This window comes from Dioscorea cayenensis, chromosome 5 (assembly GCF_009730915.1).
Source record: "Dioscorea cayenensis subsp. rotundata cultivar TDr96_F1 chromosome 5, TDr96_F1_v2_PseudoChromosome.rev07_lg8_w22 25.fasta, whole genome shotgun sequence".
NCBI lineage: Eukaryota > Viridiplantae > Streptophyta > Magnoliopsida > Dioscoreales > Dioscoreaceae > Dioscorea > Dioscorea cayenensis.
Genome location: NC_052475.1, coordinates 27192753 through 27216562, shown reverse-complemented (window position 1 = coordinate 27216562; position 23810 = coordinate 27192753). Strand labels below are relative to the sequence as shown.

At 36.8% G+C, this 23810-nt stretch overlaps 7 protein-coding genes across 8 annotated transcripts; 1 reads left to right on the top strand and 6 right to left on the bottom strand.

Moving 5' to 3' along the window:
* Window positions 1-3: 3 nt before the first annotated feature.
* LOC120260942 (pentatricopeptide repeat-containing protein At5g66520-like) lies at window positions 4-1924 on the bottom strand. Its single transcript, XM_039268534.1, has one exon. The coding sequence runs from the start codon at window positions 1808-1810 to the stop codon at window positions 29-31; it is 1782 nt and encodes a 593-aa protein (XP_039124468.1). The 5' UTR covers window positions 1811-1924; the 3' UTR covers window positions 4-28.
* Window positions 1925-3365: 1441 nt separating this feature from the next.
* Window positions 3366-5079, bottom strand: LOC120260416. Its single transcript, XM_039267893.1, has 2 exons — window positions 3958-5079; window positions 3366-3808 (listed from the first exon to the last, which is right to left on the bottom strand). The coding sequence occupies exons 1-2, from the start codon at window positions 4058-4060 to the stop codon at window positions 3495-3497; spliced, it is 417 nt and encodes a 138-aa protein (XP_039123827.1). The 5' UTR covers window positions 4061-5079; the 3' UTR covers window positions 3366-3494.
* Window positions 5080-5137: 58 nt separating this feature from the next.
* On the bottom strand, window positions 5138-7916 carry LOC120260199 (pentatricopeptide repeat-containing protein At5g14080-like). The gene is made up of 3 exons (XM_039267638.1): window positions 6260-7916; window positions 5369-5662; window positions 5138-5257 (listed from the first exon to the last, which is right to left on the bottom strand). Exons 1-3 carry the CDS (start codon window positions 7914-7916, stop codon window positions 5226-5228), a joined length of 1983 nt encoding a protein of 660 aa, XP_039123572.1. The 3' UTR covers window positions 5138-5225.
* A 479-nt stretch (window positions 7917-8395) lies between these two features.
* On the bottom strand, window positions 8396-8883 carry LOC120260197 (TPD1 protein homolog 1-like). Its single transcript, XM_039267637.1, has 2 exons — window positions 8823-8883; window positions 8396-8736 (listed from the first exon to the last, which is right to left on the bottom strand). The coding sequence occupies exons 1-2, from the start codon at window positions 8881-8883 to the stop codon at window positions 8396-8398; spliced, it is 402 nt and encodes a 133-aa protein (XP_039123571.1).
* Window positions 8884-9779: 896 nt separating this feature from the next.
* On the bottom strand, window positions 9780-10447 carry LOC120262114. The gene is made up of 2 exons (XM_039270171.1): window positions 10365-10447; window positions 9780-10272 (listed from the first exon to the last, which is right to left on the bottom strand). The coding sequence occupies exons 1-2, from the start codon at window positions 10429-10431 to the stop codon at window positions 9965-9967; spliced, it is 375 nt and encodes a 124-aa protein (XP_039126105.1). The 5' UTR covers window positions 10432-10447; the 3' UTR covers window positions 9780-9964.
* A 1740-nt stretch (window positions 10448-12187) lies between these two features.
* On the top strand, window positions 12188-16675 carry LOC120260945 (SWI/SNF complex subunit SWI3A). Of its 2 annotated transcripts, none has more exons than XM_039268540.1 (7): window positions 12188-12421; window positions 12494-13011; window positions 14025-14522; window positions 14625-14794; window positions 14922-14968; window positions 15793-15953; window positions 16226-16675. In XM_039268540.1, the coding sequence occupies exons 1-7, from the start codon at window positions 12331-12333 to the stop codon at window positions 16421-16423; spliced, it is 1683 nt and encodes a 560-aa protein (XP_039124474.1). In that variant the 5' UTR covers window positions 12188-12330; the 3' UTR covers window positions 16424-16675. The 2 variants fall into 2 exon arrangements, with proteins under 2 accessions (XP_039124474.1, XP_039124472.1); XM_039268538.1 differs by having other exon boundaries at window positions 14022-14522.
* A 186-nt stretch (window positions 16676-16861) lies between these two features.
* LOC120260946 (ACT domain-containing protein ACR6-like) lies at window positions 16862-19399 on the bottom strand. The gene is made up of 7 exons (XM_039268541.1): window positions 18973-19399; window positions 18790-18835; window positions 18519-18633; window positions 18370-18437; window positions 17657-18235; window positions 17473-17577; window positions 16862-17399 (listed from the first exon to the last, which is right to left on the bottom strand). Exons 1-7 carry the CDS (start codon window positions 19047-19049, stop codon window positions 17055-17057), a joined length of 1335 nt encoding a protein of 444 aa, XP_039124475.1. The 5' UTR covers window positions 19050-19399; the 3' UTR covers window positions 16862-17054.
* Between the last annotated feature and the right edge of the window lie 4411 nt (window positions 19400-23810).

The window sequence follows — 23810 nt, the reverse complement described above, 5'->3', positions numbered from 1 at the left end:
AAATTCAGGATGTTTGCATTGCATAACATCACCAGTAATCTCCACAAGAACAAACTCCATGCTTGAAATGGTGGAACCGATTCCGATCCCTGACAATGATCTCGCGGTTGTAAATCTTCGATATCAACTTTGTTGCGAGATGGCAGTTTTCGCAAGCCCGGAGATTTTTCACCACTCTTAGCAGTGTACCAGGTTTTGTGCTAATGAGTCCAAATGCAATGGCCAACTTCTCGCTGTGATGGCACAGTGCTCTCTTCTTATCTTCTTCATCAATGTCGAGCATAACGTTGCTTGTTTTAGCCATGTAACCCTCAGCCTTCAATCTCATTGACATTTCATCAAGCGTGCTGTATATCTCCTCTGCTCTAGGGTGTTTGCTGCAACTGACTATGAATTCATGCACGACATTGTCGACTTCTATGGTACTGCATCCCGTTGTCTTGTTGATCCCTCTTTCATTCATGAATCTCCGAACCTTCGCTACATCTTCCCATCTGCCTTTTGATGCGTAAATGTTTGACATAAGCACATAATTCCCATCGTTATAAGGTTCCAATGCGACAAGCCTTGCCATCACCGTTTCTGCTAGCTCGACATCACCATGAGAACTACAGCAATTAAGTAATGTTCCCCAGACAACTCCATTAGGCTCCATTGGCATTTTTGTAACTACTTCATAAGCCTCTTCTAGGAGCCCGGCCCTCCCTAGCAGATTCACCATGCAACCATAGTGCTTGATATTTGGTCGAACACCATATTCCCGCTCAATCAAATCGAAATACTCCTTGCCTTTCCGCACAAGACCGGCATGTGCGCAAGCTGATAGAACTGCAAGGAGTGTTATGTCATCCGGCCTCATTCCGACTGATATCATTTCCGAGAACTTCTCTATAGCTTCCTCTCCTAACCCATGCATTGCTAGGCCACCGATTACCGCATTCCATGCGAAAACACTCTTCTCGGGCAATCTCTTAAACACATGCAAGGCTTTGTGTATGTGCCCACACTTAGCATACATATCAACAAGTGCAGTGCCAAGAGTGGAATTCATCACAATTCCCTTGCGATCAATGTATCGGTGCACCCACTTGCCCATCTCATAAGCTCCAAGGTTTGCGCAAGCAGATAGTACATTCACCAGTGTCAACTCATTTGGTTCGACATCGAGAACTTGCATCTGGTGAAACAATGCCAAACCATCATCATACTCCATCTGCTTCACATACCCGGTAACCATCGCCGTCCAAGAAACCACATTCCTTTCAGGCATTCCATCAAACACTCTCCGTGCACATTCAAGATCACCGAAGCTCGAGTAAAAGCTTACAAGAGACGTCTGTGCGTGCACATCCAATCCACACTGCCCGCTCTTGAGAATCAAAGCATGCACTCCTCTTCCATCACTGAGTGAAGAACAAGCCTGCAACAGAGACGGGTAAGTATAACTATCTGGCTCAACGCTGCTGCTTCTCATTTGGGTATAGACTCCAATGCCTTCACGGCATGCAGCATTGGAACCAGCATAAGCTCTGATCATGGTGTTGAAGACGAAGGTGGATGGTTGAGGCATTTGGTCGAACACCTTGCGGGCGTAGTCAATATGGGAAGAGTTGACCAAGGATTGGATGAGTTTGGCCAAGGAGATGTGGGTCAATGGGGATGGGAGCTTAATGATTAAGGTATGAAATTGCTGGAATTCTCTGAGGGTGGAGCATTCTTTGAGCAATGAGACATTGAGGGGAATGAATGGAGCTTTGGAACGTTTGTTAATGGCGATGGGATGTGGTAAGACATTGAGCTCTGTGGTCATCGTGTTTGTTTATTTGTTTGAATAAGTGCAATGCAAGGTATGGTTTTTGTTTAAAAATAACGTGCTTATGTCTCTATGATAACATCACTATGAGATGAGGATTCAAACCCTCATCAGTTTATACTACATGAAAAATTTATTTTTACAACCACTAATCATTTCAACCTAGTGGCTTTGGTTTATGGCTTTTGTTTATTCTCTACATATGCTAATTAATGAATAATAACAATAATAATATAGTTTAATAATTAAATAATAACAAAATGATTTCTTAGATATAAATGGTTTAAAACCCCGGAATTATTTAAGAGTCAAAATACATCTCATATGATTTTTATATACAAGAATAATGCCTGCTTTTCATGCATCTGTATATATATATATATATATATTTGTGTTAATTTTTGTTATTCCAAAGTATAGATATTAAAAAAAAAATTAATGACTATGTTAATAATGATTTATTTAGTCACAAGGGGACTTGTAAACCTTCGCTTTATTGGAGGTCTCCCAATAATCAATTTTTTAAAAAAAATTTAAAATAATAAATTAAAGTATTAGATAATTACATATATTCTTTCTACTATGTTTTTTAAAAAATTATTTTTATCATCTCTAATAATCTATTTCAAAAATATTGCACTTTTGTTTAAGATTGATATCATTCATTTTTTTTTATAAATAAAAATTTTTAAATTTATTTATATTGATACTTTTTATCTTCGTTTCTGAGTTTTTGTTTGTAAAAAACTGATAAGGAATCACAAGCATTTGCTAAAACAAATATAAATAAAAAAATTAAATTTTATTAAATAAATTAGAGCGGCCATTTTCAGATTTGACTTTAGGTCTTTATTTTGATTAAGCAATCTCTATTTAATAGAAAAAATTCTTATCATGTTATTAAGAAATTTTGTGGTGGAAAGATGTTTGAAATCACTGATAATATTGTCCCGCAGATAATATATATATATACATCAATAAATATTTATATTGTAACTGTTAATATACGGGCATAGGATATAACTTTATTCCACCAAAAGTATTAAAGGAGGCAACTTGCTGTAAATATGTATCTCTTTGTGGCCATATATTGTTTTTACACATAAACTCCTTTTTGGTAATTTTAGAGAGTTACTAAACACATCATCCCGCCGATTCCCGCGTTTGTAACTGCTTTTTCACCAAATAATATAAAATAAAATAAAAAAAGTATTTGTAACTGCCAACAAATATAATGTTATCTTATCTATATATTTAAAAGTTTGGTAGTGAAATTAGGATGTCTACTTTATTTAGTTGAGCTTGAATTAGAAGTAGAAGAGTTTGATAATACTTAGTGGCTAAGACAACCCAGAGATTCCCATCACAACATCAACACGGAGATGCTTAATGCTAAGCATCTCCTTCACGTACTTGGCCGCCAATTGGAACTGATCCTTTTCTTTTCAATTGGTATATGATTTAATCCATGATTATCCACTCATATAATAACTAAAACTATTTTCTGACAATGAATTCTCTCATATATATCCCAAACAAAAAATTTCAATCACATGTTTGTTGATGATAAATTCCATGAATATCATTGCACCAAGAACTTCAGCAGAAACAGGAAAAAAAAACATGCAGTTCTAATTCTTCATCTTAATGATACTAATATTAGTTTTTAGTAAGAACAACATCACTTACAAAGAGGATTGAAACTAAGAGGAGACATTGGGAAGTAATGATCCCATGAGTAAGTGAACTTCATGGAGGATGAGCTTGAAATTGGCTTGCCATCATTCACGATGTAGTTATTGCCTTCCAATCTGAACAACTTGGGATCGACCGGCGAAGAGCTTGCAAAACCCGGTGCCTTCACGAAGATGCTTGTTGCAGCACAGTTGCATAGGTTCTTAACCTCAACCTCAAACTGAAAGTCGAAACCGCCCTTCTGTCCCATGTTGGTTTGCTTCACTGAAATGCTTGATATCTCACACTGCTGACAATTTCCTGTGTTTGCAGAGAATAATGAATCATAAAATCAGTAATTTAGAGAATGAATGAATGAATAATTCGACTTTTTTTTGGGACAAACTGAGCATAAGCTAAAGAAACACAAAAAAAGAGACTCAAACAGATCAAAAAAATCTTGAACTTACCTTTAGAACAGATGGAAAGCAAAAGCAAAAGTGAAGCCAAGAAAATCTTGAAAGAAGCTGCCATCTCTTCTTTGCTTTGTTGGTTCTTGTAGTGTGGTTGCATTCAGAGGGTTATCTCTCTCACTATTTAAATAGCAAGAACAGTATGGTTCTCTCCATAGGTGAGTGATTCCCTCTAAAGATTCTATTCAAAGTGACCTTTAATGTAGTCTATGGGTAAATTTCCATACATTAGAGACATGTGTTTCTTATGATGATGACCCAGTAATTTCATAGGGAAAAAGGCCAGTGAGGGATATACACTTATTAATGGTATGAAGGCAAGAAAATTCTTTAACATCAGATAAAGTTCAATGTTAGCTAAAGTCGTCTAAAAAAGCAGTCAACTTGTAGGATAATATTGAAAAAGCAAGGCTTAGTTTTCAGACCAATTTGGAGTGAACTTGTTGAATAATTTACACATGCACACAAAAACAAAGAAGACTCAAAGACTCGGTTGTTAATTGTATGTCCACATCCCAAGTCTTCTATACATTTGCAACCAAGGTCAAGTCCAGGTCAACAAACTAAAAAATTGAATACCAATAATATACGTTCTTTCCTTGTTCTACATCAATAGAGTTATTGATTGTGCATAGAAACAACTTTGTTTATATGGATGGACCTTTGTCTTCTCCATGGGCAAGTTCAAGGAGAGTAGCCTTACTTCTTATAGAAGTAATGGGGACCTCAATTGAAAGAGGTGAAAGGAAAAAAAGAAAAGATAAATGCAGCATTGTGAGAGAAGACCCTTATTATCTATACAGATGCATAATAATAGCAAGTGTGAAATATGAATTCTCATTCTGAGAATTGTTTTGCAAAAAGACTAGTGTGACAGATAAGCAGATGAATGGAGGAGTTATTTTCCTGAAATCACTTACATTGCTTATTTTCCAAGGAGTTCTCACACTGTGGGATGAGTAATGCTGCTAAATGGGACTTTGAATGATACTTTTATCCATAATCAGCTGCTATACATGGTTGATACTTGATCTACTAATTGCAATGAGTTCACTATATCCTTCCTTCAAGTTGCACATAACCGAGGTCATTATGGCCATTGCTTGAAGAGAAATGGCCAAAAATTCACATTGCGCAGCAAAATAAGTTAACTAGTTTTGCACTTATGTCCATCAGGTAAATAATAGTGAAGGGAAACCAAGGAAAATACACTTCTGTGGTCCCGTTGTTGATTGGTAGTTGTAAATATAAGTTGAATTCCAGCTTCAAGTATGGGAAGAGGCTGAAAGTACATCACCTGGAAAGATTTCATTTTAGAATTAATCACGAGTGTAATATGATATGCAAATACTATTCCAAGTTCAAACACTAGATTGAAGAAAATTAGTCCATGAGTTCGTCTTGAAACCTTTGATTAAATTTGTTAATGAAGTGCCATGAGAAATGAGGCCACGCACGTGCATTTCTTGAAGCAACTGCAATACAATATCTGGATTTGGGGAAGTAGAAAGAGATGCAATAAGCTTGGCACATATCTTTTCCAACTTGAACGGTGAGTTACATCTAACCCACTGTATGTGCTCGATAGCCATCTTAAGTTTTCCAGCATCTGTCAAATTCTTTAGCAATATGACATGAGAATCAGAGTCTTCAAACACAAATGGTAGGCGATGCATAACACTCAAAACTGCATCAAAGTTACCTGTATGGAAGGGACAAAATTAACAAATTAGGATAGTTGCCCCAGCATTTAAAAGCTTCTTATTCATATTTCCCTTAAGAGACTCTTCTGATAACAAATAATCAGCTGACAACTGAAACGGCCAACCCTACTTTATGCATTATATAGAAATGCTCAGTTCATGCAAATCATGGATGGAAGAGTTGTCAAGCATATATCATATACCACATTTTCACTTCTGGCAAAAAAAAGTTAAACTGGTATCATTACAAATTTACAATGTTCAATTCATCGTGCACATACACAGAATTAGATTGCACACCTTATCGGCCTTTGTGGTTTACCCATGGTTAATGTGGAGTTAATTGAGCAAAAAATTGTTGTTATGCACTTGAACATTCTGTTGTTTTTTACTGGTTAATGTGGAGTAACTGGAGTTAATTGAGCAAAAAATTGTTGTTAGGATTTTAAGATCATGAAAATAATCATCTAACAGTAACCATTAGCAAACTAAGTTTGATTAGGAGATTGATCAAGACCATTAACTTAAGTTATTGCTCCACCAAAATTTTATTATAAAAAAAAGAAAGGTTCCTGAACTAAACAGATGAGGCTTACCCTGATTGCAAAACGAGATGACAAGGATACTCAATACAGAGCCAGCAAGTGAAATGTCCTGTTCTATCAACTTATTGAAGATATCAATAGCTTCATCAAACAGATGTTCTTGGGACAACATTTTGATGATTGATCCGATGATTGTATTATCCAAAGTGATTTCTCTAGCCAACATATGATGATAGAGATGCCGGGCCTCTTCAACATTGCCTATCTCACAAAATTTACTAATGAGAATACTGTAAGTCTGTGAATTTGGACTACATCCATTGGCAAACATCTCATCCCACAACTTCTTAGCAGGGCGCAAGAGGTCCTCACGGCAACAAGCTTCCATCAATAAATTATACGAACAAACATCAGGACTGAATTGTTTCTTCTTCATCTCCTTCAGCACATCATAAGCCTCCCTCACCTTACCTACTTTGCACAAGAAAGACAACATCATATTATAGCGTTCCACCCCACTAAAATAGCTCTTAGCTGAAAGATCTCCAAGTATACCCAACATCTCATCTACTTTTTCATTCTTGCAAAGATTCTTACTGAGATTGTTCAACAATGTAGTGCTAGGAAACCGCTCCTTCTCTATCATATATTTGCAGAACAAGACTGCTGAATCAGGATCAACAACCGAAACAGACCTTAGCAATGCATTCAGCACATCATCATCGATCGGAAAATCCCCTGTCACAATTGCTTCCCCCATTTCCTTTGCCTCCTGAATCCGCCTTTCCGAAATCAACACAAGAACAAAGTCCCCATAATCTTTAGCTCTTGGTGAAACACCAAACTTCCTCTTTTGCTTCAAAATCCTCCCAGCTTCCTCCACCCTGCCCACCAATCTAAATGCCTCTGAAACGATGCGGTACGCAATGAAATCCGGCTTCCATTCCCTTTCCCTGAGTTGCTCCAGTGCCCGCCAAGCCTCTTCGATCCTCCCTGCTCGACACAATCCATCAACTATCAATGCCGCCATAACAGACCCATTAATCACACAATCTCGTCTTCTAACTTCATCTACAAATCCCAGAACTCCACCCAACCCCACATCGATACACATTCTCTTAACAAACACTCCAAAACCCGAGTCATTAAACCGAACTCTTCTCTCAAGCATTTTAACAAACAACTTCCTTGCGAGATCCAGAGACCCATTTGCAGAGAGGCCAGACAAAACGGAGTTATAAAGCTCATCAGGAACACCATCAACGCGATCAATGAGATCAAAAGCTTCAATAACTTTATTAGAATTCAAGAGAATAGAGATGGCGAGATGGTAGGAAGCGGGGAGGAGAGGTACAAGCTGGGATTTTGCAAGGCGGAGGAGGGGAAGGAGGGAGCGAGAGTGGCGAGAGAGGGACAGGGACTTGATAACTGAGTGAAAGGAGAGAGGAGAATGGGAGAAGCCGGGTTGAAGGGAGGCCCAATGGAAGAGGCCGGCAGCGACAGGGCCATGGGAGAGGAGATGGGGGTCGATGATGGCGGAGATGAAGCAAGGTGAGAGAGGAGGGCAGTGGAGCGCGAGAAGATGCACGCGAAGTGTTTGTTCGTGTGCCGGCGTCCATACGCGTGCGGGCTTGGCCGTGGAGATGAGCGCGCGAGCCAAGCGCCGCGCGGCGTCGGCGGAGTGCTGGAACGACGGTGCTGGTGCCATTGAGCGCTATGGCGGGAGATTGAACCAAAGTTTCATAAGTTCGGTATTAGTTAGTTAATTAACAATTAATTAATTATTAATAATTTTTTAAGACCAGCACTCTCTTATCTCCATTCAAGAAAATTATATTATTTATATGTTTAGATGAGATGACAGATTAGATGAGTTATCTAAATCATTTGCTGATTCATATATAAAGAATAACATGAGATATGACAGTCAAATTAATTAAGAAAGCAATCCATGAATAATTAACACTGAAAATCATGCTTCAGTTTACAGTAATCTTGTTAATTATAAGGATCATAGATAATAATACAAGATCAATGCAAGAATATCATATCAAATGTGACAAATTTATAACATAATCTTATTATGTCAATCAAACAGAGGAATTGATCCATTAGACATTGCATAAATCAGAGGAAAAAGTTCCTTTATTCAATTTAAGAAGCTCATAAACAAGTTAGCTCGAACTCTCAAGAACAGCTAACAATAGAGCTAGCAGCAGTGAGATCAGCAGCAGGAGTCTGCGCGTAAGTGAACGATGTTGGTGAGCCTGAAATCACTGGCTGTCCGTCGTTGACAATGCATTCTCCGTCCCCGTTCGATCGGAAAACCTTAGGATCAACTTGGTCAAAACTGTTAAAACCGGTACAGTACACCAATACTGCAGATTGTGTGCAAATGCAGTCATTGGCCACTGTAACTTGGTATTGAGGATTCCCCTGAATTATTTGACTAGTTTGTTTTTGAACTACAGTGATGTTGTTTATGCTGCATGGAGGTGTAAAATCTTCTGTTATTGTATGAGCATTTCCTGTAGTTTTTTTAATCATGGAAAGCTCATTAATAAATGTTGAAAATTAAAGAGAAAACCAGAATTTGACACCGAAGAAAGTGTACCTTGGTGGAGAATGCAAACAAGAAGGAAAGATGCTATCAAGATGCTGGTAATGGCTGACATCTTTTCTTTCTTTTGTCCTTTTGATTGTGGGTGCATTTTTCTGCAGAAATGTGGGGACTGATATAGTTATATGGGGGAGAACTAGGCTACAAATTTTTTGAGATTTGCTCATTAATGTCAATCATTTGACATCTCATTCTTTTTAAGGCTATAATTTTTTTGAGATTTGCTCAATAAAGTCAATCATTTGCACCTCATTCTTTTTAACTGATTTCAAGCTATATTTTGAAAAAAGATTATGATGAATTTTAGAAGAATCAGTAAATTAAAATTAAGATTGAGCTTTGTTTTACAGTTATAGCATGATGCAGTAACGTCCGTCAATTGTATACATTCCATTTTATGTATTTTTGAACAAACAAATGAATGGAAAGTTGTGATTATTCATCAAAAGATTACAGTCAATTGTGCAAGTCTCTTATTTGTACATACTTACCATGTTGCACAATGTTCCACAAAGCATGGCATTAAAAAGCAAATCTTACAGGTATTGCAGAAATAAAATATATCTTCATCCATTTTTTTTTTCCTGCAAATTTAAATGGGGAATGATTTCTTCTTCTGCTATTTAACCCTTTATATTAACAATTGCAAATCTTCAAATCATGTTAAGGAATTTATGTCAAAATCACACCCTTAGACTTCAAAACTGTCATCAAAGTCAAAACTAGAAAAACTAATACACATACATAAATACAGAAAAAAAAATTCTCCATTCAACCAACCAAAAGAAAGCAACATCCTCAAAAAACTCTCAAATTAATGATACCAAAAGCTTATTGATTCAAATGATTCCAGAAAAATTCAATCCTACAATAATGACATCTTTTTCATTCCCTCACATGAACTATTTAATTCCAAACACTCAATCACATGTCCATTGTGAGACAAATTCATACCATTAACAATACATACAAATTTTCTTCATTCAACCAAACACAAGAAAACATCTCCCTCTATAATTCTCAAATCAATCAAAACCAAACCATGAAAAAGCAGCATCATTCTTCTCACAGTCATGAGTGTATATATATAACAATAATGACTACAAATACAAGAGCACATAAAGAGGTAATACTAACTAGCAATTAACATGAGAACTAACAACAGGGAAGTCCTGAGGAGTGAGCCATGCATACTTAAACTTCACCGGAGAGCCCCGGGCAATAGGACGGCCACCGGCAACAACACAACTCTCATCATCAACCGCCCGAATAGCCCGGGGATTCACCGGCTCAACGCTACTAAGTCCATAGCATTGCAAGACCACCTTAGACTGTGGACACACACACTTGTTACTCACTGTTACATAATACTCTGGTTTCCCTTCAACAATGTGCCCAGTCCTAGTTTGCTCTATGGTAATGTCTGAAAGATGGCAAGCTAAACCTTTAAGAGGAAAACCACATAGAAAAATTCAGAAATATATATAGTATGGAATCAATGCATGGAATGAAAGAGAAAGTGGTGTTGATACTCACTAGCTTCATTTGTGATGAAGAGGATGATAGTAAAGGCTGAGATGATGTAGTTCAGAGTAGCTGCCATAGCTTTAGATCTTCTCTTTCTTTAAGGATGAGGGCAATGTGAGTGTATTTATAAAAGAAAAGGAGTGAAACAAAGGACAAAGCATCTCCTATTGTTAACTTTTATGTTTTTGTTCAACAGGTAACTTTTTTTTTTCTATTTTTTTTTTAATTACATATAATATAAATTAAGAGAGATAAATGTATGAAACTGCACATTTTAAATCAGTCCAAATGATGTATTTGAAATTATATAAAAAAGTTATTTTTTTTTAACAAGTGTTTTTTTTTTATATATGTGCATAATGTACATTTATGCCTTCACTTTGGGTACATGATATTTAAACTCATTTAATTAACAAAATATACATATTTTACTTTAAAAACCCCGATAATAATAAATCAAGGGTGATTGGTATGATTGACCCAATTTTCCACCACTAATATTAAACCCTTATCAGTGAATACAGACTCTTTACTAGGAATTATTTAATAAGAGATTTTTTAGTGGGAATTGATGTCCTTGTTTGAAATATGATCTTTATTTTAAAGGTTGGTACATGCATGGCCGAACTCAATGAAACCTTTGAAAATTTTGGCTTGAGCACATTGGGTCACATGGAATTGGTAGATGTTGTCTCTTAATTTTTAATTTTGGTAGTAATTGTTGGGCGAGATGATAGTTTTATTTTATATATATATATAATATATTGAAGAAAGTTTGAAAGAGGTGCATGTGCAAAGGGAGATGAAGGTGGGCAAATGGACATTAATTGGTGGGACCATGTGATTTGGGTGCAAGTGGGTGGGCACAAGCTTAGATGTGACTCCATTCCCGTTATTAAGCCTTAATTAAAGGACATTATTAATTTAATTTTGTCTTTTTTTTTCTATTAATAGTGAGTGCTAGATTTTTAAATAAAAAAACTAAATAATAGAATTTAGAGAATAAAAATTTAATTAACTTACAAATATATGGTATTTCGGTGTTTCACCTACAATTAATTTGAAACAAAAAAAATGTTTGTTTTATATAAAAGAGAATAAAGAGGAGGCTAGTACAAATTTGAGAAGGGTTGGTATCCTGATCAACATTTTATCAAATTGAATTAATCATAAATCCATTTAAATATTTAAATATTTTTCTATTCTAGATTTCTACAATAAAAAACTTCAATTGTTATCATTCTACTAAGAAATTCGGTGTGCGTGTGAAACATGAGGAACCGTATCATAATTACATATTTCAAACTTTTCAATTGGGAAATAAGTGAGTTTTATTTCAACATAGTGATGTCATACAAGAATAATCACACCAAACATAAAATATTAATAATTTAAATAATCTTTAATAAAAAATTATTAATTTTTTTTTGCAATATATAAACAAAACATATGTCAATGATAAGCGCACAAATGTGATTATGTGAAGCAGTTCTTTAACACATATATTGCCACTTTATATAAGTTAGGATTTAAATTTGTCTCTCAAATTATGAGTATGAACAAATGTGAAGTAGTTTTTTAACACATATATATTATCATTTTATATAAATTGAGATTTAAATTTGCCTTTTTTCATGATATGAATACATGTTAAGATCTAATGCCAATAGGCAATAGACCCAGTGGCCCAGAGATAATTAATTTTTTTCCCTGTTTTTTGAGTCATTATAAAATTAGTGTTTATTTTAGTTTAAAAAGACCAGAGTGTCCAAGTGAAACATGGTTAGACTCAACCAAGTTGAAATAATATGAGAGACATAAGTGCCCAAATCTCTCTGCCTCCCTATTTCACAAGTCCCAACCCCGATCGAAACCAAAAGAGTCCTCATCATCCACCATCCATTCACATCAATCGCACTCAGACCGTCCGATCTGATCGTGTCTTTCATCACCGTGCTCCCCTTCACCGGCGCCAATGGCGCCCCCGCCCCACGAAGAGGACGATGCTGAGGTCTCCTGCTCCAAGCTCTCCGACCGAGAGTTCTACACCATACCCGCCTCCTCCAGTGAGCACCACCATCCTCTCCTTCTCAGCTTTAGGGTTTTTTCTGATGTTTTCTTTGTGTGTTTCGTTGTAGGTTGGTTCCAGTGGGATGAGATCCATGAGACGGAGAGGAGATCGATTCCGGAGTTCTTTGATGGTTCGTCAGTGTCGAAGAACCCTAGAGTTTACAAGGAGTACCGCGATTTCATCATCAGCAAGTACCGTGAGGAGCCTTCCCGGCGGCTCACCTTCACTGAGGTTCGGAAATCGCTGATTGGGGATGTAGGGGCGTTGCATAGGGTTTTTTTATTCTTGGATGGATGGGGTCTGATCAATTTTGGTGTGCCGGCGGTGGAGGCGAGAGATGACGGATGTACGGCGGTGACGGTTTCTTCGGTGGTGGAGGAAGGAGTTCCGGCTGGTTTGCGGATTGTGCCGGCGTCAGCTGTTGCCGGGGGGACGCAGGGATCAACCGCCGGTGGTGAGAGTGTGTTTAGACTGCCGCCATTGACGTCGTATACTGATGCTTTTGGGGATTGGGTACCGGGGAAGGGTCCGGTTTGCGGGGTTTGTGGAAATCATTGCCAGCACGGGCAGTATGAAAAAACAATGGTAACCCTTTTGAATTGGTATCCGAGCTTGTGTTTTTGCGTTGTTTGTCATGAGTTTGTGTTGCGTTTCAATCGCAGGACTCGTGAAGTAGAATTTCAAAGTTTATGATGATAATCAAGTTAGAAAAAGGAGAAAACTTGTGGTTCTTATATATACCTAATTCCTGTGCTAAATGTTGAACTTCATATTTTTCTAGGTCTGCGCTATTTCATTGCTTCATTGAAGTGTTAGTGTTGATTGGTATAGCCTATCGGGGCTTAGTGGTAGAGTTTACATATCAATGCACTTGCTTTCTTATGAAAAGATTGTATAAACAGCCAGTTGTGCTCATATGGAATTCGGTGGCGTTTGAGGCCTACACGTAATCCTTTGTTATATCTCTTGAACTTGTTAGAGGATTGCAATTCAAGGTCTCTTTGTCATTAGTTGTCTTATATATCTATGCTAGGAGATAACAATGGATTAACAAATCCGACATGCACAAAGCATGTCCTGTTATGTGCCATACTGTCTTGATGCCTTAAATGTCTATAGTTTTGTTGCCATGCAGCATAGATATGCTTGTCTCATTTGCTTGTTGCATTGCTTCTCTATTGTCCTTATTTACGGTCCACCTGTCCATGAACGATTCATATTGGCATTTCATTATGTTGGTAGCAGGAAATTCTGCAAAGACGTCGCACGTCATCTTTTCTTCCTTGTTAGGACAATGTTGATGACACCACTTGTTTCTTGTGTTCCTGCAATTGCAATTGATTTTAGGTGTATTTACGTGGGCCCTGTTTATAGAAGTTGTCTTTTGACGAAGAATGTCTATTCTAAATCTTTTGTTTAATGCGTCCTATGCATATTCCCTAATCAGGATATGGTCATCTTAGTTCAGCAAATTGTTCTCTTCAAAATGGAATAGCTCTTTGTGATTTTTGTATGTGTATTAGTTGATGCCCTTTAATGAATGCTTTTCAATTAGAAATAACTTCATCATGCTGAATGAATTGTCTATTTTAAAGCAGGATGGCTTTTTCAAGTGCCAAAAATGCTCCCTGGATAATGGCAATGGTGAAGGTAAATCTGCTGACGGTTCAAAGACAAATGATCACATGAATGGGAATGGTGACATTGGGACCAGGTCATGGACAGACGCTGAAACCCTTCTTCTTTTAGAAGCTGTAATGAAGCACGGAGATGACTGGAATCTTATAGCACAACACGTGAGAACTAAAAATAAAATTGACTGTATTGCAAGGCTTGTACAACTTCCTTTTGGTGAGCATATATTGGGTACTATCAATGGTAAGTGTGAAATTAGAAATTCTAGCAGTCAAGCAGCAAACATTAGAACAATCCACCATGGCACTATTGAAAATTCTCAAGAGATCATGAGCACAGAGGATAAACCTGACATTCAGAATGACGAGGAAAAGGTTGTGGAAGAGTCTTGTGCAGCGCCTCCTCTAAAGAAGAGACGTAAACAATCAATAATTGATGCTACAGATTCACTTATGCAAAAGGTACAGCTATGTTTTGAATTGCTTTTCTAATATTTATAAGTAACACTGGAATTTTAATAGCTGCAAATTAAACAAAAATAAAGGTGACATTGTCTCTGTTAGGTGGCTATCTTGTCTACAGCAGCTGGACCAGACGTCGCTGCAGCCGCTGCAGATGCTGCTATTTCAGCATTACGCAAAGAGAATCCTGATGTAATGAATTTCTTTGCTGCTGATCAGCATGAAGCTACTGGCAAGTTTGCATCATATGAAACCCAAAATGAGCTTGGGAGGTTTGTAATCTTTCCTATAATGTCTTGTTACTCAAAAAGGTTCTAGTGATATTGTAATTATAGCAAGATATGTTTCAGTGATTGTTGGAGTATACCTTATGTAACTATCACATAACATCTTTTTCAGTGAGCTTGTGAATGAAGGCCAGGATGTACAGAAGAATAAAGCAGCAGGTATTTATTCTTTCTTTGTCCTTCTAGTAAATTTGCAATGAGCCTCATTTCTGTACTCAAATATACTTTATTCCTTTTTTTCTCATTCCAGTTGATTCTGAGAATTTTCTGAATGATACACATGCACTTCTGGTAAAAGATATTGTTGTTTGAAATCCTTTCTTTTTAAGGATATTGACTCAGCTGTGTTTGAAATTCACACGTTTTTCTTTGACCCAAATTGATTCATATTATATGTTTGTGGTTTCTGATGCATTATTTACTCTATGATTATTGTAACTCGTAATTCATGTTTGTTGTCCAAATTTTGCTAGCAGTTGCCCTCTGATTCAGAAGGTTACCTCGGAAACATGATGTGCATCTCATAACTAGTACCTTATGCTGAGTTATCTTTCTGCCACTTAGTTTAAAACTTTAAATTGATGTCTAGGTTTGTTATTAAACCTAGATCTGGATTGTGTTACATTAGCTCAAGGATTCCACCATCAGATCACTACCTAATATAGCCAACTTTACTTTTCTCTTTTTGCTGACCATTATTTCTGTTGGGCTGTGCTATGCGACTCTAATTGATCAAATTGCTCCTATTACTCCCTATTTCTCTGATTTTTAATGTGCACTCACTTTCACATGTGGAGCTTTTGCCTTAAAGCTCTCTTGTCATTTTGTGCGTTATCATTTTATTCTTTAAGTACTTCATGTGCATACAGAATGTCTTCATAGATGTTAATGTTGTAATTATTTAGGAAGTAGATCATTTGCTTTATTTTTACTTTTTGTATATAGTCTTGTATGTAATTGTCATGACATATCCTTGGAAACAGATACTTCGGAACCTGTTCCTGAAAAATTTGCTGCTACAGCGTTTCGAGTCAGAGCTGCAGTTGCCACAGCCCTTGGGGCAATTGCTGCACATGCCAAGTTACTAGCTGATCAAGAAGAGAGGGAAATTGAACATTTGATGGCTTCTATCATTGATATGCAGGTCCATTCCTCTTTTTCTTTATGTTTCGTTTGCTAGGGTTTAATTGTTCAGATTTCAGAATCCCATCTGTTAGCACACTAAATACGTTCTTTGTGCACATTTTTCTTCTTTGGGTGAGTTAGAAATCAATTTCTGCTATATCTATGTGACATGGGTTAAAAAACCGTCGTGAACTTTGTTCTTCTTTTAAGTATTGGATTTAGATTATAATGTGAAAGGAATTAGTTGAGTAAACCTCTTTCTTTTCCTCCTCCTTATTCTCATTTTGACAGCTGAAAAAGATACAACACAAAATGAAGCATTTTGAGGAGCTGGAGTCCATTATGGAGAAGGAATATGCCAACATACAACAGCAGAAGGAATCCATCCTTGAAGAATGGATCACGGTCCTTCAGGAATCAGTCCGAGCCGGTATACCAAGATGGAGGGATCATGCCATCCCCTGGTCCCTGCTGAACAGTGTTCTCTGATCTAATCCTGCCAACCTTGTTCTTAAAACTTCAGCTACAAGGTTGAGGTTTCTGACTGCTGCTATGCTTGCTCACTTTCCTGCTGTCAAAGCCTCAACAACCCCCATGTAAACTAACCCACAATTTGTTCAATACAAGTGTTAGATGGTTTTGGTCTTCTTAACAAATACAAAATATACAACATGTTGAAGCATTCTTGATTTATTTCTTTGATTCTGGTGGAATGGGATGCTAACAAATGTGTTTCTTTTCTGAGTGAAGACCGTGGATGCATTGTTATTTACTGATTTTTGGGTCCAACAAAACAATGTGACCTTTATATGCCCATATCTAATGCTTGCCCAAGTCATGGCAGGTGTAGAATGGGTCAATATTTCATACCTCTAGAATCATTGGAAACACTTTAATTTTAACACATATTAATATGACTAGATAGTCTAGAAGCAACATATTGTGTATTTACAAATATATATTTCTCTGATATGAGCATATGTACACTTTTATGTACAACATGTGGTGATACCTATAACCAATATACAAGTATGATAACATCAGAACTAAACCATCACTATTTACAGACACAGTATAATTAGAACCTTCAAACTTGGTTGAAATGTTTTGTGGTATCAGCTCAGGAGTAGGACCTGATCAACCGAAAACTATGAAATGAGCATCCCTTAAAGAAATTCCCAAATAAAAACCCAGTACTGCTGGCCTCTTCCGGAGGCTTAGCAGGCTGAAGGGGGTTCTTCTTCACCCTCAGAATCGTTTGGCTGAGCTGCTTTCTTATATTGTTTATGGTCTTGGCTTCGACATTGTTTCCCGACATATCTGATACATAGAAGGTGTCGACAGCTTTGCCGTCATCTGTTGTGATCTCTGCTCTTTTGATGCACAAACCATTCTCACGAAATACCCGGGTTATGTCTGATAGAAGCCCAACTCTATCTTCTGTTCTCAGTTCTAATTCCAGTCCCTGAAGATGAAAATTTTTGGCTCAGGAAAACAAGCTAGCTATCAATCTTTAAATCAATTTCATTTGTACATACCTCGGAAGCCCGCCTCTCGATGGCGGCCTTAAGGCACTGTATCACACGCTGCCTCTCGCCTTCTGAGCTTATCGGAAGCCCACCCACATGCCTGATGTAATACTCCTGCATTCAGAAAAAATAGGTTGAGACTCTAGAGAATACAACATCTTTGATAAGGGTTTTCGAATAGTCAAATGAATACCTGATAAGCATCTGAATTTCCTGTATTCACTGTGCCATGAAACACAATGTAGTTCATGTCAGTAAGTGTACAAATAGTATCAAATAGAAGCTTTGGCCTGTCTTTAGATCTCAAAATAACTACACTGTAATCTTTCTCAGCACAATCTAAGACAGCAACTTGAGGTCTAGATGTTTCATCTCCTTCTTCAACCTTGTCTGCTCTTTCATAGTCCCTATCATCGAACATCATTTGATGCAATCGCCTCTCGGCGTGAGTCACACCCATGGAAACAGTCATCTTTGCCGTCCTTGAATCGCTATTGACTTTCAAGACATTGCAGAGGAGTTCCCTGATGGTGGAGAGTCTGTCAAGGTCTTCAATTGCAAGTCCTGTGGATTCATCAGTAACATGAACTACAGCTGCAACTCTAGTGTTGTGACTCCACACCTCAGCCTTGACTACATTGCACTTGAGGTCAGTGAGCACAGCACACACTTCAGATAGCAAACCCGGCCTGTCGGTGCCTATTAGCTCAATCGACGTATGTTCTTTTGATGGCATAACACCGACAGAGCCCCAAGCATCGGTCTCTACTGACTGCAACCACAAACACACACACAATTCACTGTTTAGTTGGCTTCCCAGAAAATCAAACATTGATCACACACAATAAAACATGATTTGAAGAAGAATTCACATAGTAAAAACAGAAGGGAAAGGAAAATGCTCACAGTCTCTATCAAAGCATGAATTTCTTTGTCCCAAACTTTATTTCCATCTCGATCGGTCACATTAAACACTGAAATCATCGAATCAATTAGAATTAGGAGCTTAAATCTAGTTCATGCTGAAAATTTAAGGATTGAATGAAAAGACATACCATCCATGAACCAACATCCATCTGAGGAGACATAAGCTTTGGTAATCATAAGGTTGAGATCAATAAGAGCTTGAATCACTTGAAGAAGTATCCCAGGTTTCTTGAAACTATCAACCTAAAGATGAGTTACAAGAATGAGTACAAGTAGCATGAGAACTTGGTTGAAGAACAAGATTTACACACACATACACACAGACAAACAAAGCATAACATCAAACACCTTAAAAGGCAATCTGTGCATAGATAGAGATGTTTTAATTGAGATACTCACCCTAATGACTGTGGTCTCATCACAAGCTTCATTATCTATCACCACACTGTTACATTGAAGAAGCATATAAACTTATAAATCAGTGAAAAAAAAAATTCATTAATTAGAAAAAAAATTCAGAAGAGAAACAAACCAGGAAAAAAAAACCAAACAGAGATGGAGAAAAATAAGGAAAGGTCATACCTTGGGGGGTTCATCCTGCTAATGAGCCTTGCAAACACATCATCCTCCCACTCTGGCACATCATAGCAACTACCCATGAATCCTAAGACCTTAAAAATATGAACTAGTATGGAGAGGAGAAGAAGAAGAAGACAGGAAGAGAATAATTTAATCACAAAACCAATACCAAAATGAAGAAAAAAAAAAAAAGGAACAACTAAATATTTTCTTAATTCAATATAAGCAAGTATGTGAAGTATGAAGAGGAAACAAACACAGAGAGACCATGGAAAGTATGAAGAGAACAAAGAGAAAAACAAGAGAAAACTAGTGTGAATGCACAAGTAAAAAAAAATAAGCTTTAACTGAATATATATATATATATACAAGAGATGTAGGAAGACAAACAGAAACAAAGAGAAGTGTGAAGTATATGAAGAAGAAGAAGAAGAAGAAGAAAAGAAACTTAGAAAAGTAAAGGTCTTTTGGAGCTTGGAAGGGACCTTAAGAGCAGTTAAAAAACAAGGTACCATGTCTCAACTAGATTTTAAGGGTTCCCCCTGTTTTTTTGGGTCAGACATCCCAAAGTCCCATGTTGAGGTGTCAACCACTTGTTGCACACTTGCCCACATTAATTAATTAATTTAATTAAAAATTAAATTGTACAAACAGGTCCCCTCCCTCAAAGTTATCAAAAAAAATGTATTTTTATTTTTATTTTTAAGATCTAAATTGAATAAAAGATTTTTATATATTTATTAAAAAAAATTGCAAATTTTTTAGGGATTTTTATGTAATTGACTTTTTTTATTCATGAATAGTTCTTCAAACTATTTTTTTTTCTTACTACATAAAATAAATATGTTAGCGTGAAAAGTCAAAGAGAATTTTATTTTTAATTGAAACGATTTTTTTTTCTTTGTTAGTGTGATGTGATAAGTCATTGGTGGTCCTATTGACTTGGTTTCAGAAATTAGTTAAGCATGATTTTTTTCACTTTTAAAAGTAAAAAAAAAAAGAAAAAGAAAATATCGATTAGTTTTCTTTAGGAAATGAAGGTGTCCACATGTTACTAAACCTAACATTTCATTCCAAGTATATATATCATAAATTATTAAACAATTTTAAATGAAGTTTTATGAACAATGAAATTATAATTAAAAACTAATTATAAAGTCAGTAGTCAACAAAAGAAGGTGCGTTTGTTCGAAAATTTTGGAGTGAAAATATCACACATTCCAAAAAAAAAAATTTGTTTTAAAATGTTTATTATCTATTTATTAATGATTTCTTATATATATAACTTGAGAGGCGGTGCCCTTAAGCAGTCTAACCCACGTGATTGAATGAGGTATCAACACGTGTACGGTCGAGATTGGTCAGATTAGTGCCGGTTATTAGTCGGCATATTGGGTGTGACCGACCCGTTCCCGCGTCCCACATGGCCTGAATGACTGATCCGTTTCCCCACCGATTCCTCCGGGGAAACGCAAGGGTTCTTCTTACAAATATCCCCCTGTGAAAAGACTTATTCCGATCTGAAATGATGATTTTGAATAAGTCGTCATACCCTTTTTTTTTTTAAAATCAATTTCGTAAATTAACACAAATGTTTATAAAAACTGTTTTTTAAATAATTATTCAAAAAAAAACATATCTTGTTATATTCCCAATATTGACTCCATCACAAAGATAATAAATAAATAATGATATTAAAATTGTTATAAATTATTTTTAAAAAGATTACATCATTGATTAAAAGCAACTGACATTTTATATAAATTGCTTAAAAATACTTAACTTTTTTTTTTTGAAAAAAAAATATATAAATTTCACATCACATCTCCATTAACAAAAAGTTATTAAATAGAGCAAATATCAAAAGAAATCAATCAGATCACACAAAGAAATATCCTACTTAAGGGCCCTTGCTTTACCCTAAACCTCCAACTATCTATAATGCATGTCCTATCTCTTTCATTTCTTTCTCCAATTGAGTTCTTGATTATTTTCTTCAAGAGGATATTCCATTAGTCATTAAATCCTCATCCCAAACTTTAGAAATTAAGAAACCCAAATTAAATGAATCTAAGATTTAAGAGCTTAATTTTGTGTCCATTTACTTGGAACACATTATCCAACCAAGATATGCAAAGGATAGCTTTCTAACGATGAAGGAGGCTCTAACGTAGCACTTGCAACTTAATGACACGTTAGTCTTTCAATGTTTGGATTCCTTCTGTTATCCTTTGTCTCTCTCACTTGGATCACTCTCATCATATCTTATCAAAATGACAAACAATCCATAAAATTATGATTTTTTTTTTTAGTTTTTTTTATTTTGTCTTACTTAAAATCAGAACTTCACTAACATCTATTTATATTGGATTTTTTAAAAGAACTTAAATCAAAATAATTGACTACATGAAATTCCCATAGTTTGCTTTACAAATTAATTTTTTATAGGCAAAAAATAAACTATGATTTTGATTTTTATTGAAAATAATGGCAATTGCATGCCACATGGAACAAGAGAGAACTTTAAAATCTAATACAGAGATAAATAATATAATAAAATGCCTTAAAATTTAATAGAGATGAATTTTGATTAAAAAAAAAGTTGCCTCTCATAAAAGACTTTTGGGGACACCCAGAATATAATTGTTAGGATTAAAACATCTATTTTGAATGACATTAATCCATCAATATAGTGTTAGAAATCTGATCACAAAAGTCAATGGCGAAAGAGCCAAAAAAAAAAGTTAAGACTTGATTTAATGGTCAGTAAATATATTTCCCATTTGAGCCTTTTCGTCTCCCGTGTTACAGCTACCTTCAAAAAAATAAAATAATTAATTTTAATTATAAGAAAGAAAAAAGACGAAGAAAGAAAAAAAAAATTAAATACTATAATTAATAAAATATAATCATGCATGTTTTCTATTTTAAACATAAGATGTGATTGCCGCTACTGAACTCATAATTTCAATAAGAGAATACTCCACGTATATACAATGCATCATTATTCAATAATCACTTGGCTGTAAATAAATAAGATTTATTAAAAAGGAAAAATAAAAGTATCCAACTATCCCTTTAATTTGAAAGGTCACCATCTCTTTTTATTTGAAATTAATCACGTTTAGCAAGCATCATCATCATCCCTCGTCACGGCTACCGTCGGATCACCACACTAAAAAATATCCAACGGTGGTGTTAGAATAAGGAAGAAGGATAGAGGAGAATGGATCAATGCTCATCAATTGATATATGAAACAAGTGCTCAAAAGAAGCTACATATAGGGGCAACACATACAAGTATACTCCACTACTCATGTATATATATACATACATACATCTGGTATACATACATACATCTAACACCCCCCCTCAAACTCAAGGTGGATCATGTGTCTTGAGTTTGGATAACATAAACAGATGCTGATCACGTGTCTGAGCCTTAGTGAAAAAGTCAGCCACCTGGACCTCTGTAGGAAGATAATGAAGGGAGACAGTATGAGCACGGACATGGCAGCGGGTGAAGTGGGCATCGACACCAATGTGTTTGGTCAGCTCATGCTTGACCGGATCTGTGGCAATCTGAAGAGCTCCCGTACTGTCACAGTGAATAGGAATAGGAGAATGAATCGGGACACCAAAATCCTGCAAAATCGAGCGAAGCCAAAGTACCTCCTGTACTGTAGAAGCTAAAGCACGAACCTCAGCTTCAGCACTGGACTTGGCAATAGTTTGTTGTTTCTTAGTCTTCCACACAACAAGGGAAGACCCAAGAAAGATACAATAGCCAGTGACAGAGGCGCGATCATCGGGAGAACTGGCCCAAGTAGCATCCGAATAGGGCTCATGGGCGAAGAGTGGGATGGTGCGAGTAGAACAGACCACGCGAGGCAGTGCCTCGAAGATATCGTAACACCCGGAGAAGATGTCCATAATGAACAGAGGTGGGGGCCGCAACAAACTGACTGAGAATGTGCACGGCATGAGAAATGTCAGGACGTGTGACAGCAAGATAGACCAGGCTACCAACAAGATGCCGATAGCGAGAAGGATCCGGTAAGGGAACCCCATCGGAGGCACGAAGTTGCAAATGCAACTCCATCGGTAGTGGCAGATGCAGTATCTGTCAAACCAGAGCGATCAAGAAGATCAAGAGTGTAACGCTGCTGGGATAGTCGATAGCCATCAGGTTGAGATGTGATCTCGATACCCAGAAAATAACGAAGTGGACCAAGATCAGTCATCAAAAAGGTCTCACATAGTTTCTGTTTCACAAAGGCAATGTGAGCAGAATCATCACCAGTAAGAATCATATCATCCACATACAAAAGAAGAATGGTCCGGCCACGGGGTGAAGAATGAATGAAGACGGCCGGGTCATGTATGCTCGGAGTAAACCCAGCAGCCTCAACAACGGTGCTGAACCGCTCAAACCAGGCACGAGGAGCCTGTTTGAGACCATAGAGAGCGCGGCGAAGGCGACAAACAGATCCAGGAGGTACCTGAAGGCCAGGAGGAGGAGTCATGTAGACCTCCTCCTTTAGGTCCCCATGAAGAAAGGCGTTCTTCACATCAAGCTGATGAAGAACCCACCGACGAACAGCAGCAACAGCAACTAATGTACGGACAGTGTGCATGTGGGCCACGGGGGCAAAAGTCTCCTCATAGTCACGGCCATACTCTTGCTGAAAACCACGAGCAACAAGACGCGCTTTATAACGCTCGAGAGACCCATCAGAACGGGTCTTCACCCGATAGATCCAACGGCATGTAATGGGAATAGCATGGGTAGGGAGAGGAACAATATCCCACGTGTGAGTCCGAGACAAGGCATCAAGTTC

Excerpts from the sequence above, each read along its gene's own strand:
- LOC120260942 (XM_039268534.1), bottom strand. The coding sequence starts at position 1,810 with ATGACCACAGAGCTCAATGTCTTACCACATCCCATCGCCATTAACAAA.
- LOC120260416 (XM_039267893.1), bottom strand. The coding sequence starts at position 4,060 with ATGCAACCACACTACAAGAACCAACAAAGCAAAGAAGAGATGGCAGCT. Across the intron at positions 3,809-3,957 it reads GCTTTCCATCTGTTCTAAAG|GAAATTGTCAGCAGTGTGAG; the intron begins GTAAGTTCAAGA and ends CTGCAAACACAG.
- LOC120260199 (XM_039267638.1), bottom strand. The coding sequence starts at position 7,916 with ATGGCACCAGCACCGTCGTTCCAGCACTCCGCCGACGCCGCGCGGCGC. Across the intron at positions 5,663-6,259 it reads CATCTCGTTTTGCAATCAGG|GTAACTTTGATGCAGTTTTG; the intron begins GTAAGCCTCATC and ends CCTTCCATACAG. Across the intron at positions 5,258-5,368 it reads ATTAACAAATTTAATCAAAG|GTGATGTACTTTCAGCCTCT; the intron begins GTTTCAAGACGA and ends AAATCTTTCCAG.
- LOC120260197 (XM_039267637.1), bottom strand. The coding sequence starts at position 8,883 with ATGTCAGCCATTACCAGCATCTTGATAGCATCTTTCCTTCTTGTTTGC. Across the intron at positions 8,737-8,822 it reads TGTTTGCATTCTCCACCAAG|GAAATGCTCATACAATAACA; the intron begins GTACACTTTCTT and ends AAAAAACTACAG.
- LOC120262114 (XM_039270171.1), bottom strand. The coding sequence starts at position 10,431 with ATGGCAGCTACTCTGAACTACATCATCTCAGCCTTTACTATCATCCTC. Across the intron at positions 10,273-10,364 it reads CTTCATCACAAATGAAGCTA|GTTTAGCTTGCCATCTTTCA; the intron begins GTGAGTATCAAC and ends TTCCTCTTAAAG.
- LOC120260945 (XM_039268538.1), top strand. The coding sequence starts at position 12,331 with ATGGCGCCCCCGCCCCACGAAGAGGACGATGCTGAGGTCTCCTGCTCC. Across the intron at positions 13,012-14,021 it reads GGCAGTATGAAAAAACAATG|CAGGATGGCTTTTTCAAGTG; the intron begins GTAACCCTTTTG and ends TCTATTTTAAAG. Across the intron at positions 14,523-14,624 it reads CAGATTCACTTATGCAAAAG|GTGGCTATCTTGTCTACAGC; the intron begins GTACAGCTATGT and ends TGTCTCTGTTAG.
- LOC120260946 (XM_039268541.1), bottom strand. The coding sequence starts at position 19,049 with ATGGGTAGTTGCTATGATGTGCCAGAGTGGGAGGATGATGTGTTTGCA. Across the intron at positions 18,836-18,972 it reads AGCAGGATGAACCCCCCAAG|TGTGGTGATAGATAATGAAG; the intron begins GTATGACCTTTC and ends TCAATGTAACAG. Across the intron at positions 17,400-17,472 it reads TCGAGAGGCGGGCTTCCGAG|GGACTGGAATTAGAACTGAG; the intron begins GTATGTACAAAT and ends TTTCATCTTCAG.